General features: G+C 45.1%; 1 protein-coding gene across 2 annotated transcripts in view; it reads left to right on the top strand.

Annotated features, from left to right (window-relative positions):
- The window catches only part of LOC134343818 (complexin-1), a 176,746-nt gene that overhangs the window by 113,280 nt on the left and 48,098 nt on the right, over positions 1-15,368 (top strand). For both annotated transcript variants that reach the window (XM_063042572.1, XM_063042571.1), the window contains one exon: positions 8,662-8,775. In XM_063042572.1, coding sequence (XP_062898642.1) covers positions 8,745-8,775 — 31 coding nt within the window. In that variant the 5' untranslated portion in view covers positions 8,662-8,744. The remainder of the gene's footprint in view (positions 1-8,661; positions 8,776-15,368) is intronic.

Genomic DNA, 15,368 nt, shown 5'->3' with positions numbered 1-15,368 from the left:
TCCAGCGTCTGCAGATTTCCTCGTGTTGGCTCATAATTTCCTTTCTTTTGCCTTCCTCCCTTCTTAAAGAGTGTAGTGACATATGGAATTTTCCAGTCCTCCAGGACCATATCAGAATCAAATGATTCTTAAAAGATCATGAGCAATCTCTTCAGCAACCTCTCCCAGGACTCTGGGATGTTGTCCATCTGGATCAGGTGACTTATCCACCTTAAGACCTTTGAATGTATCTAACACTTTTTCCTTTGGAATAGCAATGGCACTCACTCCTGCTCCCTGACGCTCACAGACCTCTGGCACACTGCTGGTATCTTCCATGGCCACGCAAGCTCACCAACACCTCTGGTTCCTCAGGAGACTGAAGAAATTTGTCATGTTCCTGCCAACCCTTACTAATTTTATCGATGCACCATGGAAAGCATCCTATCTGGATGGATCTCAGCTTGGAATGGCAAATGCTCTGCAAGAAACTGCAGAGAGTTGTGAACACAGCTCAGCGCACCATGGAAACCAGCCTCCCCACCATATCTATGCTCAGTAAAGTATAATCAAAGATCTTCCTGAGACAGTCTCTCTTTGCCCCTCTCCCATCAGGCAGAAATACAAAAACTTGAAAACACAGCCCACCTGGTTCAGGGCAGCTTCTAACCCGCTGTTGTAATAATATCGGATGGTTTGTTGGAGTTTAGAAGAATGAGGGGAGATCTCATTGAAAACAATCAAATGTTGAAAGGATTGGAGAGAGTGGATGAAGAGAGGATGTTTTGTATAGTGGGGGAGTCTAGGACCAGCTTCAGAACTGGGAGACATCCAGTTAGAACAGAGATGATGAAAAATTTCTTTAGCCAAAGGGTGGTGAATCTGTGCAATTCATTGTCACAGATGGCTGTGCAGGCCAAGTCATTTGGTATATTTAAAGCAGAGGTTGACAGGTTTTTAATTAATCAGGGTGTCAAAGGTTACAGGGAGAAGGCAGAAGAATGGGGTTGAGAGGGGTGGTGGTTCAGTCAGGGTGAAGTGGCAGAGCAGACTTAGTTGGCCAAATGGCTTTTTTCTGCTCCTACGTCTTATGGTCTTATGGTCTCGTACAGTAAGATGGGCTCTTGACTTCGATATGATCTTGCACCTTATTGTTTACCTGTAGCTGTTACACTTTATTCTATAACGTTATTGTTTTACCTTGTTCTGTCTCAATGCACTGTGTAATGATCTGATCTGCATGAACAGTCTGCAAGACAAGCTTTCATTGTATTTTGGTACATGTGACAATAATAAGCCGATTCCAATTCCGATTCCAATTCCCTTGCCAATGTTTTATTTTTAAATTTCTTACTTATTTAGAGATACATTGGGCCCTCCCGACCGAACAAGCCACACCATCCAGGAACCACCGATTTAACCCCAGCTTAATCACAGGACAGTTTACAATGACCAATAACCTACTGACCGGTACATCTTTGGACTGGGAGAGGGAACCGGAACACCCTGAGGAAACCCACACAGTCACTGGGGAACGTACAAACTCTTTACAGACAGCACCAGAAACACAGAAAACCTACAGCACAATACAGGCCCTTCGGCCCACAAAGCTGTGCCGAACACATCCTACCTTAGAACTACCTAGGCTTCACCAGAATTGAACTGTGAACTCTAAACTCCAACACCCCAAGCTGTAATAGTATCACACTAAACACCGCGGGACAGTAGCACCCCAATTTTCTTGTAGAATCTTTTAGGATTTTCCTTTATCACATATGATGGCCCCTTATTCCCTCCTGACTTCCTTCATAAGTGTAGTCCTCATCTCTCTTACTTTTCAAGGAGTTCATGACCTCTACTGTGTATACATAACATATACCTCCATCTTTTTTCCTAACCCGTCTCTTAATATCCCAAGGTCTACCAATGTGACAGCCTTCCCCTTCACTCTGACAGGAATTTGCTGGCCCTGAATTCTTTTATCTCATTTGTAAAAGTCTAGCACTGGCCAGATATTGTTGGAGTATCACAACCACAGACCGCCTATCTTTATCACTGACTATGGAGACCACTGTCACTACCGCTCACCAGACTTTGCCCTGTCCCACTGTACAGAAGAGTCAGATACTATCACCCCCTTAAAACTCATCAATAAGCTCCAGGACCTGGGCCTCAATACCTCCTCGTGCAACTGGATTCTCGATTTCCTCACTTGCAGACCCCAGTCGGTTCAATTGGTAACAACATCTCCACTGTTCCATCATGGCTGAATTATTATCCCTCTCAACCCCATTCTCCTGCCTTCTCCCCTTAACCCTTCATGGCCTGACTAATCAGGAACCTATCAACTTCTGCTTTAAATATACTCAATGACCTGGCTTCCACAGCTGTCTGTGGGCGATGAATTCCACAGATTCATCACCCGCTGGCTAAAGAAATTCCTCCTCACCTCTGGTTTAAAAGGACATCCTTCTATTCTGAGACTGTGTCCTCTATCCGAGACTCACCCCGATCAGAAACATCCTCTTCATGTCCACTGTATCAAGGCCTTTCAATATTTGATAGGTTTCAATGAGATCCCCTTCATTCTTCTAAACTCCAGTGTGTATAGGCCCAGAGCTATCAAATACTTCTCATACGCTAACCTTTTCATTCCTGGAACAATCCTTGTGAACCGCCTCTAGTCCCTCTCCAATGCCAGTACATCTTTTCTTAGACAAGGGGTCCAAAACTGCTCACAGTACTTCAAGTGTGGTCTGACCCAAGCCATATAAAGCCTCAGCCTTACATCCTAGCTCTTATTTTCTAGTCCTCGGAGTCATCGGAGACTCAGAACTCACCCTGATTTCCCAGATCTCAGGAGGTGCAGGCCACTCTCACTGTCATCTCTACCCCTGCTGTTAGTACAGGTGTAAGGTTCAGGGCTATCGGCTGGTGTCTGTCTAGGGGAAACCCCGTCCGCTTGCCAAACCATGTCTCACGTTTGCGTAGTTACTGTGTAATGCCACCTGGTACAAACTCACACATCAAATATCAGACAGCACACGATGTACGATTTACAGATTACACTTTATAGATCTTACTGGAACTATGTAATTAATAGAGATACAATATAAAAGGCAAGTAAAAGGCGCCAAACTTATCAAAGTTCAGCCACTTCGTGCACAACAGTTGGAGCTCAATGAACGGGGTCTTCTTTCCACCATTCGATCCCCTCCGACCCCCTCAACCCCCTCAACCCGCCGCCTGGGACCGACCACGGTGGTCGACCAGAGCGCGTCCAGCACGTCCTTCCTCTTCGGTTCTCCTCCCGAAAAGCCCGCGCACTGACCCAGGTTCCCACACATACAGACAGAATAACATAGCTTCCATTGGGTAGTTCCTCCGTTAGCTATAACATTTCAGCTACAGAGAATATTACTTCATAGTTAACATTGCCAAGAAGCCATTTCATTATTACACTTCAGAGGAGCCATTTTATAATTAGTAGTTAACATTTGATATTACTGAGAACCCTACACTGGGTTAAAAGGAAGGGCAACGATAAATATTACCTTGACTCATCTTGTCACTTCATGGGATCTTCACTAAAGTCTCTCTCATCAAATCTGCACTTTGGCCTCAAGCACTTTGTCATTGGAGCTGTGCTTAGCTGCACAGTCGTAAGTGTAAAGTGAGTCGGGCAGGGGGCTGTGCACAGCCTTGTTGTACTCCCGTGCTGATGGAGATTGTGGAGGAGATGTTGTTGCCAATCCAAACTGACTGGAGTCTGCACGTGAGGAAATCGAGGATCCAATTGCACAAAACTCTTCATCACTGTGGATGTAGGTGCTACTGGATGATAGTCATTGAGGCAAGGTACCATGTTTTTCTGAGGCACCGGTATAAACGAAGCCTGTTTGAAACAGGTGGGTATCTCTGACTGCCAAATCAGGGGGTTAGAGATCTCAGTGAGCCCTCCAGCCAGTTGATCAGCACAGGGTTTTGGCTCTTGGCCAGAGGTGGTGAATCTGTGGAATTCATTGCCACTGACAGCCAAGACATCAGGAAGAGGGTCCAGAGGAGGTTCACAAGGATGATTTCAGGAATGAAAGGGTTATCATATGAGGAACATTTGATGGCTCTGGGTCGGTACTCGCTGGAATTCAGAAGGATGAGGGAGGATCTCATTGAAACCTTTTGAATGTTGAAAGGCCTAGACAGAGTAGATGTGGAAAGGATGTTTCCCATGGTAGGAGAGTCTAGGACAGGAGGGCACAGCCTCAGGATAGAGGGGTACCCTTTTTAAAACAGAGATGTGGAGAAATTTCTTTAGCCAGAGGGTGGTGAATTTGTGGAATTTGTAGCCATGAGCAGCTGTGGAGGCCAGGTCGTTGGGTGTACTTAAGGCAGAGATTGATGGGTCCTTGATTGAACATGGTATCAAAGGTTTCAGGGAGAAGGCCGGGAGTGGGGCTGAGGAGGAGGGAAAAAAAGGATCAGCCATGATTGAATGCAGAGCCGACTCGATGGGCCAGGTGGGCTAAGTCTGTTCCTATGTCTTATGGTCTTATGGATATTTAAAGCGAAGGTTGATAGGTTCTTGATTAATCAGGGCATCAAAAGTTACAGGGAGAAGGCAGGAGAATGGGGTTGAGAGGAATAATAAATCAACGATGATGAAACGGTGGAGCAGACTTGATAGACTGAATGGCCTAATTCTGCTCCTATTGAAACATTCAGAATCTTCCCAAACCAGAGGCCCCAGATGAACCATGAGATCCACAGTCTGCTGAGGGCCAGAATGATTCAAGTCTATTGACTAAAAGTGACAAATGGTCCAGGTATGACCTCTGAAAAACCATCTCACAGGTGAAGTGGTAATTGCGGACTAAACTTGAATCAATGAAGGAGACGCGACGGTTGTTACAGGGCTTGAATGCTGTCGGTTAGATCAGGTGACATAGGCAACAGCAAGCAAGCTTTGCTTCCAGATGAGTCCAATGCCTTTTATGCTCAGGTTGACTGTCATAACCTGGAGGAACCATCGCAAACTCACACAGCCCCTGATGACCCAATGATTTCAGTCTCTGAGACTGACGTGCGAGCAGCCTTCAGAAAGATGATCCCACATAAAGCATCTGGCCCAGACAATAAATATAAATACATCAGATAGCTCATATACACAGATTGATTGTATGTCCATAAAGTGACACTAGACACCGAAGTGTCTGTATATAAGGTGACTCTGACAGGAAATGTTAAAGTACTACTGACAGAACGAATGAGCAGCCGATGATTTGTGTCGAGACCATTCTTCAGTCGGTCTCGGCCCGAAATATCGACTGTTTATTCATCTCCATAGATACCGCCTGGCCTGCTGAGTTCCTCCAGCGTTTTGTGTGAGTTGCTCTGGATTTCCAGCGTCAGCAGACTTTCTCGTGTTAGTGAAGTAGTGGTGGTCGGGGGTGTGGAGGGGTGGGTTAGTGGGTGGAGGTGTTGATCAGCCCCACTGCTTGGGGAAAGTAACTGTTTTTGAGTCTGGTGGTCCTGGTGTGGATGTTCCTGATGGGAGTGGGTCAAACACTCCATGAGCAGGGTGGGTGGGATCCTTCATGATGTTACTGACCCTTTTCCAGCACCTTTCTGTGTACATGTTCTTGATGTCGGGTAAGCTGATGTTAGGCTGCAGATCTCATCTCACCCTTCTCCCCCACCCCCAGAGATGCTCCTTGACCCCCTTAGTTCCTCCCATGCCTACCATCTCGTTATGTCCACAGAGAATCGATGTATACGAGCTACCTTATGTACCTACGTTGATTGTGGGTTTTTTGTGCTGCATCGAATCTGGAGTTACAATTATCCTGTTCTCCTTTACACGTGTCTACTGGAAATGACCTGAAACAACGGTGAATCTAGCTGACTGGAGGACTGAGGAGGGGTGAAGGGTGAATGGCAAATGGAGCCAAGTAGAGGAGGGAGAGGGCTAGAGCACTGAGGAGACGACGAGTGGGTGATCGGAGAAGCAGCCAAGCAGCAGAGACAGAGGTTGGAGTCACAGGAGCTCCCAGCGCTGACATCCGAGCAGGAGGTGATAATGGGAGCCGTGGGGGAAAGGGGGAGGCAGGTCCAGTGTGTGGGTGATGTGTAGATGTATGAAAGTAGATGGTGGGGAGTCTAAGGCTGGTTATGGGAGGGGGGCGAGAATAAGAGGGTCAACAGACTGAAGAAGAGAGAGAAGTGAGGGTTGGGGACAAGGACGGTGAATCTCACATTGGGCTATAGACCACTCAGGCGGAGTACGAGGTGTTCCTTCCGTTTGCATTGGGCCCCACACTGGTGGTGGAGGAGTCCAGGATAGACTGGTTGCTGTGGGAATGAGAAGGGGAGATGAAATGGCGGGTAACTGGATGGCCACTGCAGAGGTGTTCTGTGAATCAGTCGCCCAGTCAGCACACAAAATCACCAACGTACAACAAGTCACGTCAGGAGCACAGGATGCAGGAGGCAGAGTTCGTGTTTGACACTGTTCTCTGTTCCGTCACACCCAAGGCTCAGTACCTACAGTCAGTTTTGGGTTGATTCTAAATGCTTCCTGGATTAGTTTCACGCAGATATTCTTCATTTCAACTAATTAGATAGAGTTATGTTGGCAATTGTAATATAAGATAGAATGTAAAACAATGCAAATAGTACCGTCCCTTCTGCCCACATTATCATGTCTATAAGACCCTAAGACATAGGAGCTGAATGAGGCCATTTGGCCCATCGAGTCTATTCCATCATGAAATGATCCAATTTTCCTCTTGGCCTCAATCTCCTGCCTTTTCCTCACATCTCTTCATGCCCTCACCAATCAAGAATCTATCAAGCTCTGCCTTAAATATACGTAAATACTTGGCCCCCACAGCTGCCTGTGACAATGAATTCCACAGATTCACCACTCTCTGGCTAAAGAAATTCCTCCTCATCTCCATTCTAAAAGGATGCTCCTCTATTCTGAGGCCTTTCACCATTTGATAGGTTTCAATGAGGTCACCCCTCATTCTTCTGAATTCCAGTGAATACAGTCCTAAAGCCATCAAACACTCTTCATATGACAAGCTGTTCAAACCTGGAATCATTTTCATGAACCTCCTTTGAACCCTCTCCAGTTTCAGCACATCCTTTCTAAGATAATGCTCACAATACTCCAAGTGAGGCCTCACTAGTGCTTTATAAAGTCTCAACATTACATCCTTGCTTTTATATTCTAGTCCTCTTGAAATGAATGCTAACATCACATTTGTCTTCCTCACCACAGACTCAGCCTGTAAATTAACCTTTAGGAAACCCTGCCCAGTACTTCTGCGCCTCAGATTTTTGAATTCATTTAGAAAACACTCTACCCTCTTATTTCTTCCACCAATATGCATGACCATACTCTTCCTGACACTGTATTCCATCTACCACTTCTTTACCCATTCTCCTAATCTGTCTGTCCATCTCTATTTCCACAAAACTACCTACCCCTCCACCTGTCTTCATGTCATCTGCAAATATTGCAACAAAGCCATTAATTCTATCATCCAAATCATTGACAAGTGGCATAAAAATAATCGGTCCCAATGCAAACCCCCGTGGAACACCACTAGTCACCAGAAACCAACCAGAAAAGTCTCCCTTTATTCCCACTCTGCCTCCTACCAAACAGCCACTGCTTTATCCAAACCAGAATCTTTCCTGTCATACCATGGGCTCAGAACATGTTAGGCAGCCTCATATATGGCATCTGTCAATAGCCTTCTGAAAATCCAAGTATACAACATCAGCTGATTCTCCTACTTGTTATTTCTTCAAAGATTTCCACAGATTTGTCAGGCAAGATTTTTCCTTGAAGAAACTATGCCGACTATGGACTATTTTATCATGTGCCTCCACGTACCCTGAGACCTCATCCTTAATAATCGACTCCAGACTAACTGGCCTATACTTTCCTTTCTTCTGCCTCTTTCCCTTCTTGAAGAGTGGAGTGACATTTGCAATTTTCCAATCTTCCAGAACCAATACAGAATCTAGTGATTCTTGGAAGCTCTTTACTAATACCTCCACAATCTCTTCAGCCATCTCTTTCAGAAGTCTGGGGTGTATGCCATCTGGTCCAGGTGACTTATCCACCTTCAGACTTTTCAGATTCCCAAGAAACTCCTCCATAATTATGGTAACTTCACACCCTTCTGCCTCCTAACGCTCTGGGTCTTCCACCGTATTGCTAGCGTCTTCCACCATGAAGACTGAAGCAAAATACTTATTCAGTTCATCCACCATTTCCTAGTCCCCTATTACTCGTTCAGCATCGTTTTCCAGTGGTCCAATATCCACTCTCGCCTCTGTTTTACACTTCATGTATCTGAAGAAACATTTTGTATCGTCTTTAATATTATTGGCTAGCTTATCCTCATATTAAATCTTTCCATCTTAATGACTTTTTGTATCCTTCTGTAGGTTTTTAAAAGCTTCCCATTCCTTTAACTTCCCACTAATCTTGGTAAATGCCCTCTGCAACCTCTTTAAAGTTTCCACATCCTTTCTATACTGAGGCAACCAGACCAGAACACAATATTCCAGCTAAAGTTCCTGTAGATATTAGCCTGTGGAAGCTCAAATGTATTTCAAAAATAATTGCCTCTCGCTGATGTTAATAGTTTAATTGTGCTCTTTCAGGTTGTCAGCCTTGAGTAACCATTTCTGCGTAACATTCATGTAAGAACTGGAATTGAAGAGGCAAACGATCACCAGAAGAAATCATGGACTTCGTTATGAAACAAGCTCTGGGAGGTAAGTCAGCACCGGGGTACAGGAATCCGTCAGGAGTTGTACGACCTCAGAAAAGATAATCAGCAAAAATTGCTGGGAGAGCAACAATAGATTGGAACTGGGTACAGAACAAAGAATTGAGCATTGAATAATTCTGGATGCATAGAATTTGAGTGCAACTCTTTCCTCATGAATAAGCTGCAAGTCTGTCATTTTATCTTGGAGATCATGAATCTATCACTTACTTGAACACAGTAACAGGAACCAGAGTAGACCACTTAGCTCCTCCAGCCTGCCCTGCCACTCAATATGACCTTATCTGATTCAACTCAATCAAACTGTCGATCCTTCAAGCATGTATCTAGTGTCTCTGAGCTACCTACAATGACCTAGCCTCCACACTTGCAGGATGTGCAAGATGTAACTCAGAGCACAGCACAGTACAGTGTAGTACAAGGTTGTGCTGACTTTTTAACCAACTCTAAGATCAATCTAACACTTCCCTTCCACATAGTCTTTCAGGATGCCATTAGTTTAAACCTGTTCATGTTGGGAGTAGTTTGAACTGCTATGCCAGGTGGATGGGAGCCAGGATGACAGAGCTGAGGATGAGCCAGCAGGTTACTAGTAGATGATGTTATATGTAATATGAATGAAGGACAAGCCAGTGATTGGGTACAAATGCTGACAGAGCAAAGAGTTAGATTGTACCACAGAAGCAAAATTCATAATGGCAAAAAAATGCAGGGCTGAAGGTGCTGTATTTAAATGTGCGTAGCAATCGGAATAAGGTGGACGAACTAGTGCTGCAATTAGAGATTGGTCGGTATGACGTTGTTGGCATCACTGAGTTGTGGCAGATAGAAGGTCATAGTCGGGAGCTGAACATCAGAGGATATCCTTTGTATCGGAAGGACAGGCAGGAGGGCATGGGTGGTGCTGTGGCTCTGATGGTAAGAGATGGAATTACATCTTTAGGAAGAGAATGTCGAATCTTTGTGAGTGGAGTTAAGAAACTGCAAGGGCAAAAATCATTATAGAAATTATTATTGATAAAAAATCATTATATGTTGCCACCTACAGCTCCAATCTGCTAATTAAATTTGCTGACAATACTACATTGATTGGCTTTGTCTCAAATAATAACAAGGCAACCTACAGAGAAGAAGTCATCACCCTGACACAGTGGTATCAAGAAAACAACCTCTCCCTCAATGTCGCAAAAACAAAGGAGCTGGTTGTGGACTACAGGAGGAATGGAGACAGGCTAACCCCTATAGACATCAGTAGATCTGGGGTTGAAAGGGTAAACAGCTTTAAGTTCCTCAGTATACACTGAGGATCTCACGTGTTCTGTACATACCGGCTGGGTGGTGAAAAAGGCACAACAGCTCCTCTTTCACCTCAGGCAGTTGAAGTTTGGTATGGGCCCTCACATCCTAAGATTTTCTACAGGAGCACAATTGAGAGCATCCTGACCGGCTGCATTACTGCCTGGTATGGGAACTGTACTTCCCTCAATCGCAGGGCTCTGCAGAGAGTGGTGTGGACAGCCCAGCGCATCTGTAGATGTGAACTTCCCACTATTCAGGATATTTACAAAGACCGGTGTGTAAAAAGGGCCCCAAGGATCATTGGGGACCCAAATCACCCCGACCACAAACTGTTCCAGCTACTACCATCCGGGAAATGGTACCGCAGCATAAAAGCCAGGACCAACAGGCTCCGGGACAGCTTCTTCCACCGGGCCGTCAGACTGATTAATTCATGCTGATACAATTGTATTTCTATGTTATATTGACTGTCCTGTTGTACATACTATTTACTACAAATTCCTATAAATTATACATTGCACATTTAGACAGAGACGTAACGTAAAGGTTTTTACTCCTCATGTATGTGAAGGATGTAAGAAATAAAGTCAATTGAAAAAATATAGGCCTCCAAATAGTAACCATGATGTGGGTTTGAGATGGCAAAGGGAACTGGAAAAGGCATGTAATAAGGGTAGTGTCACAATTCAATAGGCAAGGGGATTGGGAAAATCACAAGAGAGGGAATTTGTTGAATGCTTACGAGGTGGCTTTTTAGAGCAGCTTGTGCTTGAGCCTACTCGGGGAAAGGCTATCTTAGATTGGGTGTTGTGTAATAACCCAGATCTTATTAGTCAGCTTAACACAAAGGAAGCCTTAAGAGGCAGTGATCATAATACAATTGAATTCATACTGCAATTTAAGAGGGAGAAGCATAACTCACATGTATCAGTATCACAATGGAATAAAGGGAATTACAGAGGCATGAGAGAGGAGCTTGCCCAGGTGGATTGGAGGAGGATACTGGTAGGGATGATGGCAGAACAGAGATGGCTGAAGTTTCTGAGATTAGTTTACAAGGCACAGGATAGATATGTTACACAGAGGAAGTAGTTCTCAAATGGCAGGAGAAGGCAACCATGGCTGGCAAGGGAAGTTAAGGACTGCATAAAAGCCAAGGAAAGGGCATATGAGGTAGGAAAACTGAGTGGGAAGTTGGATGATTGGGAAGTTATTAAAATCCAACAAAAGGCAACTAAAAAAGCTATAAGAAGGGAAAAGATGAAATACGAGGGCAAGCTAGCAATAATATAAAACAAGATACTAAAAGTCTTTTTTCAGTTGTTTAAAGAGTAAAAGGGAGGTGAGAGTTGGTACTGGACCACTGGAAAATGATGCTGGTGAGGTAGCAATGGGGGACAGAGAGTAATTAAAAAACCTGCAGAGAGCAATTTAAAAAATCATTCAAAGGGAAAAGATGAAATATCAAAGCAAGCTAGCAAATAATATCAACGTGGATAGTAAACGTATTTTCAAGTATGTTAAAAATAAAAGAGAAATGAGAGTGGATATAGGACCATTAGAAAATGAGGCAGGAGAAATAATAACGGAGGACAAGGAGATAGCTGAAACAATCGATGTTTCGGGCCGAGACCCTTCATCGGGACTGGAAAGGAAGGGAAAAGATGCCAGATTATGAAGGGGAGGGGATGGGGAGGAGATAGGTGAAGCAGGTAGGTGGGGGAGGGGGGATGAAACAAACAGCTGGGAGGTGATAGATGGAAAAGGCAAAGGGCTGGAGAAGAAGGAATCTGATAGGAGAGGAGAGTGGACCATGGGAGAAAGGGAAGGAGACTGGGTGCCAGGGAGAGGTGATAGACAGGTGAAGAGAAGAGGGAAAAGGCCAGTTTGTGGAATAGAAAAAGAGGGAAGGGGGAGAGGAACAGAAGAGATTGCTCGGCTAAAGTGTATAACTGAAAGGAACTGAGATCAGTACAGAGTAATCCTGCTCTCAGGCAGGAGTGACATTTCACAGGAAACGTTGGTTTTGGTAAATGGTGCAAGACTGAAGATTTGCTGATTGTAGTGTGAAGATCATATTGAGTCATTACAGAATAACAATGAAGGCATTGTCATCTTGTGAAATTCAAATGATTTCATTAATGTGACACAGCCAAAATTGCTAGAGAATATTATCCTTCCTAGATCAAAATTAGTTGGCTATTGTTATTAGAGTGTGGGCTATTTTCCTGAATATTTGAATGAAATGAATGCATTTGGTACAGTGAAGGTAACCTGACGATACAGAATGATGAATCTGTTCACTATTTGGACCATTCTGCCCCAGCCTGTGATTTATTCTGTTCGTGCACCTTCAGCTTCTGCGTATCGATTTCTGGCACTCTCTTCTGTCAAACAGCTAGAGCTCAGAGAGACTGTTCAGCTGATCATCTCAGACTGGCTGTCTACCAATGTGACAGACTGGCTCCAATCCCTGGCACTTCCTCCACGGCCCTGACAATTTTTATCCGTCATGGACGTTCCCAAGTCTGGCTGGGAAAGGGTGAGGATTGGGCACGGTGTCAGCAACCCAATCCCATAAAACCCAGAGCTACAGAAGCTCCAAATACCTCGTCTCTAGGAGAGGAAATGAGCTACACATGGGGGACTGGCCCAGGATGGACCGCTGTCCGTGGCCTGTGCCCCATTCGGGGTGAAGGGCTTGAGCTGCAGGAGAACCTATCGAACCACTTTATTAATGAAGCTCGTATTGAACCTGCCTCCAACACCCTGACAGACAGGAACTCAGCTGGTCAGACAGCATCTGTGACGGCAGAGGGCTGGTCAGTGTTTCACGATCGGCCATCTCTTGTGTCTTCATAGAATGTAAGAGTTGAGATTTTATGTTGTAACTTTAGAGAACACTTGCTAGACTGCAGTGGGAAGTTGTATACAGCCTTACTGTAGACAGAAAGGATGTGACGGCAATGGAGGATTGCAGTCATGGGGAGAGATCGGATCAGCTGGGTTTGTTTCCCTACAAGTAAAGGAGGCTGAGGGCAATGTGACAGAAGGGATAAGATTATGATAGGGTCAATGATCAGACCCTTTTCCTGATAGTGGGGGCATTAAGTATAAAAGCTGAGTGGGGGGCGCAGAATGTCTGCACAGAGAGTGGTTGCTATTTGGAACACAGTGCCAGCGGAGGTGGTGGAATTGGACACAATCATTAATCATTTCCAATAAGATGATGATGCAGCTGGACACAGTGGCTTCTACAGGGTCAGCTAAAAGTGTTATTGTCTTTTTTTTTTACTTATTTGTTACGGTCACAAGACCCTGCTGGACATTAAGAACTTAAAGTACTGCAGGATTGCCCCAAGTTATGTTCCCAGGTTTCTGCCTAATAGAATCATATTTGCCCCTACCCCAACTAAATGTTTTCCCAAATTGTCTGTTCCTATCCCTCTCCTGCACTATGGTGAAGGAGATAAAGTTGTGATCACTACCTCTAAAATGCTCTCCTGCCACAGGTGACCTGACACCTGACCAGGTTCCTTTCCCAATAGTACAGCCTCTCCTCTTGTTGGCTTATCTACAAATTGTGTCAGGAAACCTTCCCGAACACACCTAACAAACTCCACCCCATGTAAACCCCTCACTCTAGGGAGATGCCAATCAATATTGGGGAAATAAAAATCTCCCATCACGATAACCCTGTTATTATTGCATCTTTCTAGAATCTGTCTCCCTATCTTCTCCTCATTGTCCCTGTTACTATTGAGAGGGGGTCTATAAAAAAACACCCAGGAGAGTTATTGCCCCCTTCCTTTTCTGACTTCTACCCACAATGACTCAGTAGACAATCCCTCCATGACTGCCTCCTTTTCTGCAGCCGTGACACTATTCCTGATTAGCACTGCCACTCTCCCACCTTTTTTTGCCTCCCTCTCTGTCCTTTTTTGAAACCTCTAAAGCCCGGCACACTCAGCAGCCATTCCTGCCCCTGAGACATCCAAGTCTCTGTAATGGCCACAGTGTCATAGTTCCATGTATTGATCCATGCTCCTGATCCGTCTTGTTTATGATACTCCTTGCATTAAAATAGACTCATCTCAAACCATCTGTCTGAGTGCATCTTTGCTCTATCATCTGCCTATCCTTCCTCATAAACTCCCTACAAGCTGTCACTACTTGTGCTCCAACCTCTCCATCCTCTGCCTCTTCACTTTGGTTTCCACCCCCTGCAAATCTAATTTAAACCCTCCTCAAAAGCATTAGCAAACCTCCCTCCCAGGATATTGGTTCCCCTCCAGTTCAGGTGCAACCCATCTCACTTGTACAGGTCACCCCTTCCCCAGAAAAGGGTCCACTGATCCAAGAAATTGAAACCCTGCCCCCTGCACCATCTCCTCAGCCACTCATCCATCTGCGATATCTTCCTGTTCTGACTTTCCCTGGCTCGTGGCACTGGGAGTAATCCTGAGATTACCACCTTGGAAGTCCTGCTGTTCAGCGTCCTTCCTAACTCCCTAAACTTACTGTGCAGGACCTCTACCCCTCTCCTGCCTATGTCATTGATACCAACATGTACCACGACCTCCCCTTCAAGAATATTCTGCTCTGAGACATCCTGAACACTCACACCCGGGAAGCAACACAATCTCCTGACTATCCAATCCCCAGAACAGGCCCTTCTGGCCCTTTGAGCCACGCTGCCCAGCAATCCCCCGATTTAATCCCAGCCTAATCACAGTATGTCTTCAGAATGTGGGAGGAAATTAGTTCCCCCGAGGTCACAGGGAGTTTGTACAATCCCCTTACAGGCGACGGCAGGAAGAGAACCTGGGTCGCCTGTACTGTGAAGTGTTTTGCGAATCACTACACTACCACATTGCCAAAAAGACTGGGCCTCCACAGGCAATGAATTCTACTGATTCACCACTTGCTGGCTAAAGAAATTCCTCCTCATCTCCACTTTCAAAAGATGTCCTCTATTCTGAGGTTGTGTCCTTTGCTCTTACACAATTCCACCACAGGAAACATCCTCTCCACATCCACTCGATCAAGGCCTTTCAACATTCAGTAGGCTTCCATTGGGTCACCTGTCATTCACCTGAATTCCAGTGAGTACAGGCTCACAGTCATCAAACGATCTTCATTTGACAAGCCTCTCAATCCCAGAATCATTTTTGTGCACCTCCTTTGAACCCTCTCCAATGTGAGCACATCCTTTATAGACAACAGGTGCAGGAGTAGGCCATTCGGCCCTTCGAGCCAGCACCGCCATTCACTGTGATC

This window comes from Mobula hypostoma, chromosome 3 (assembly GCF_963921235.1).
Source record: "Mobula hypostoma chromosome 3, sMobHyp1.1, whole genome shotgun sequence".
NCBI lineage: Eukaryota > Metazoa > Chordata > Chondrichthyes > Myliobatiformes > Myliobatidae > Mobula > Mobula hypostoma.
Note: the sequence above shows the minus strand (reverse complement) of the source record. Positions and strands in the feature narration are given on the sequence as shown.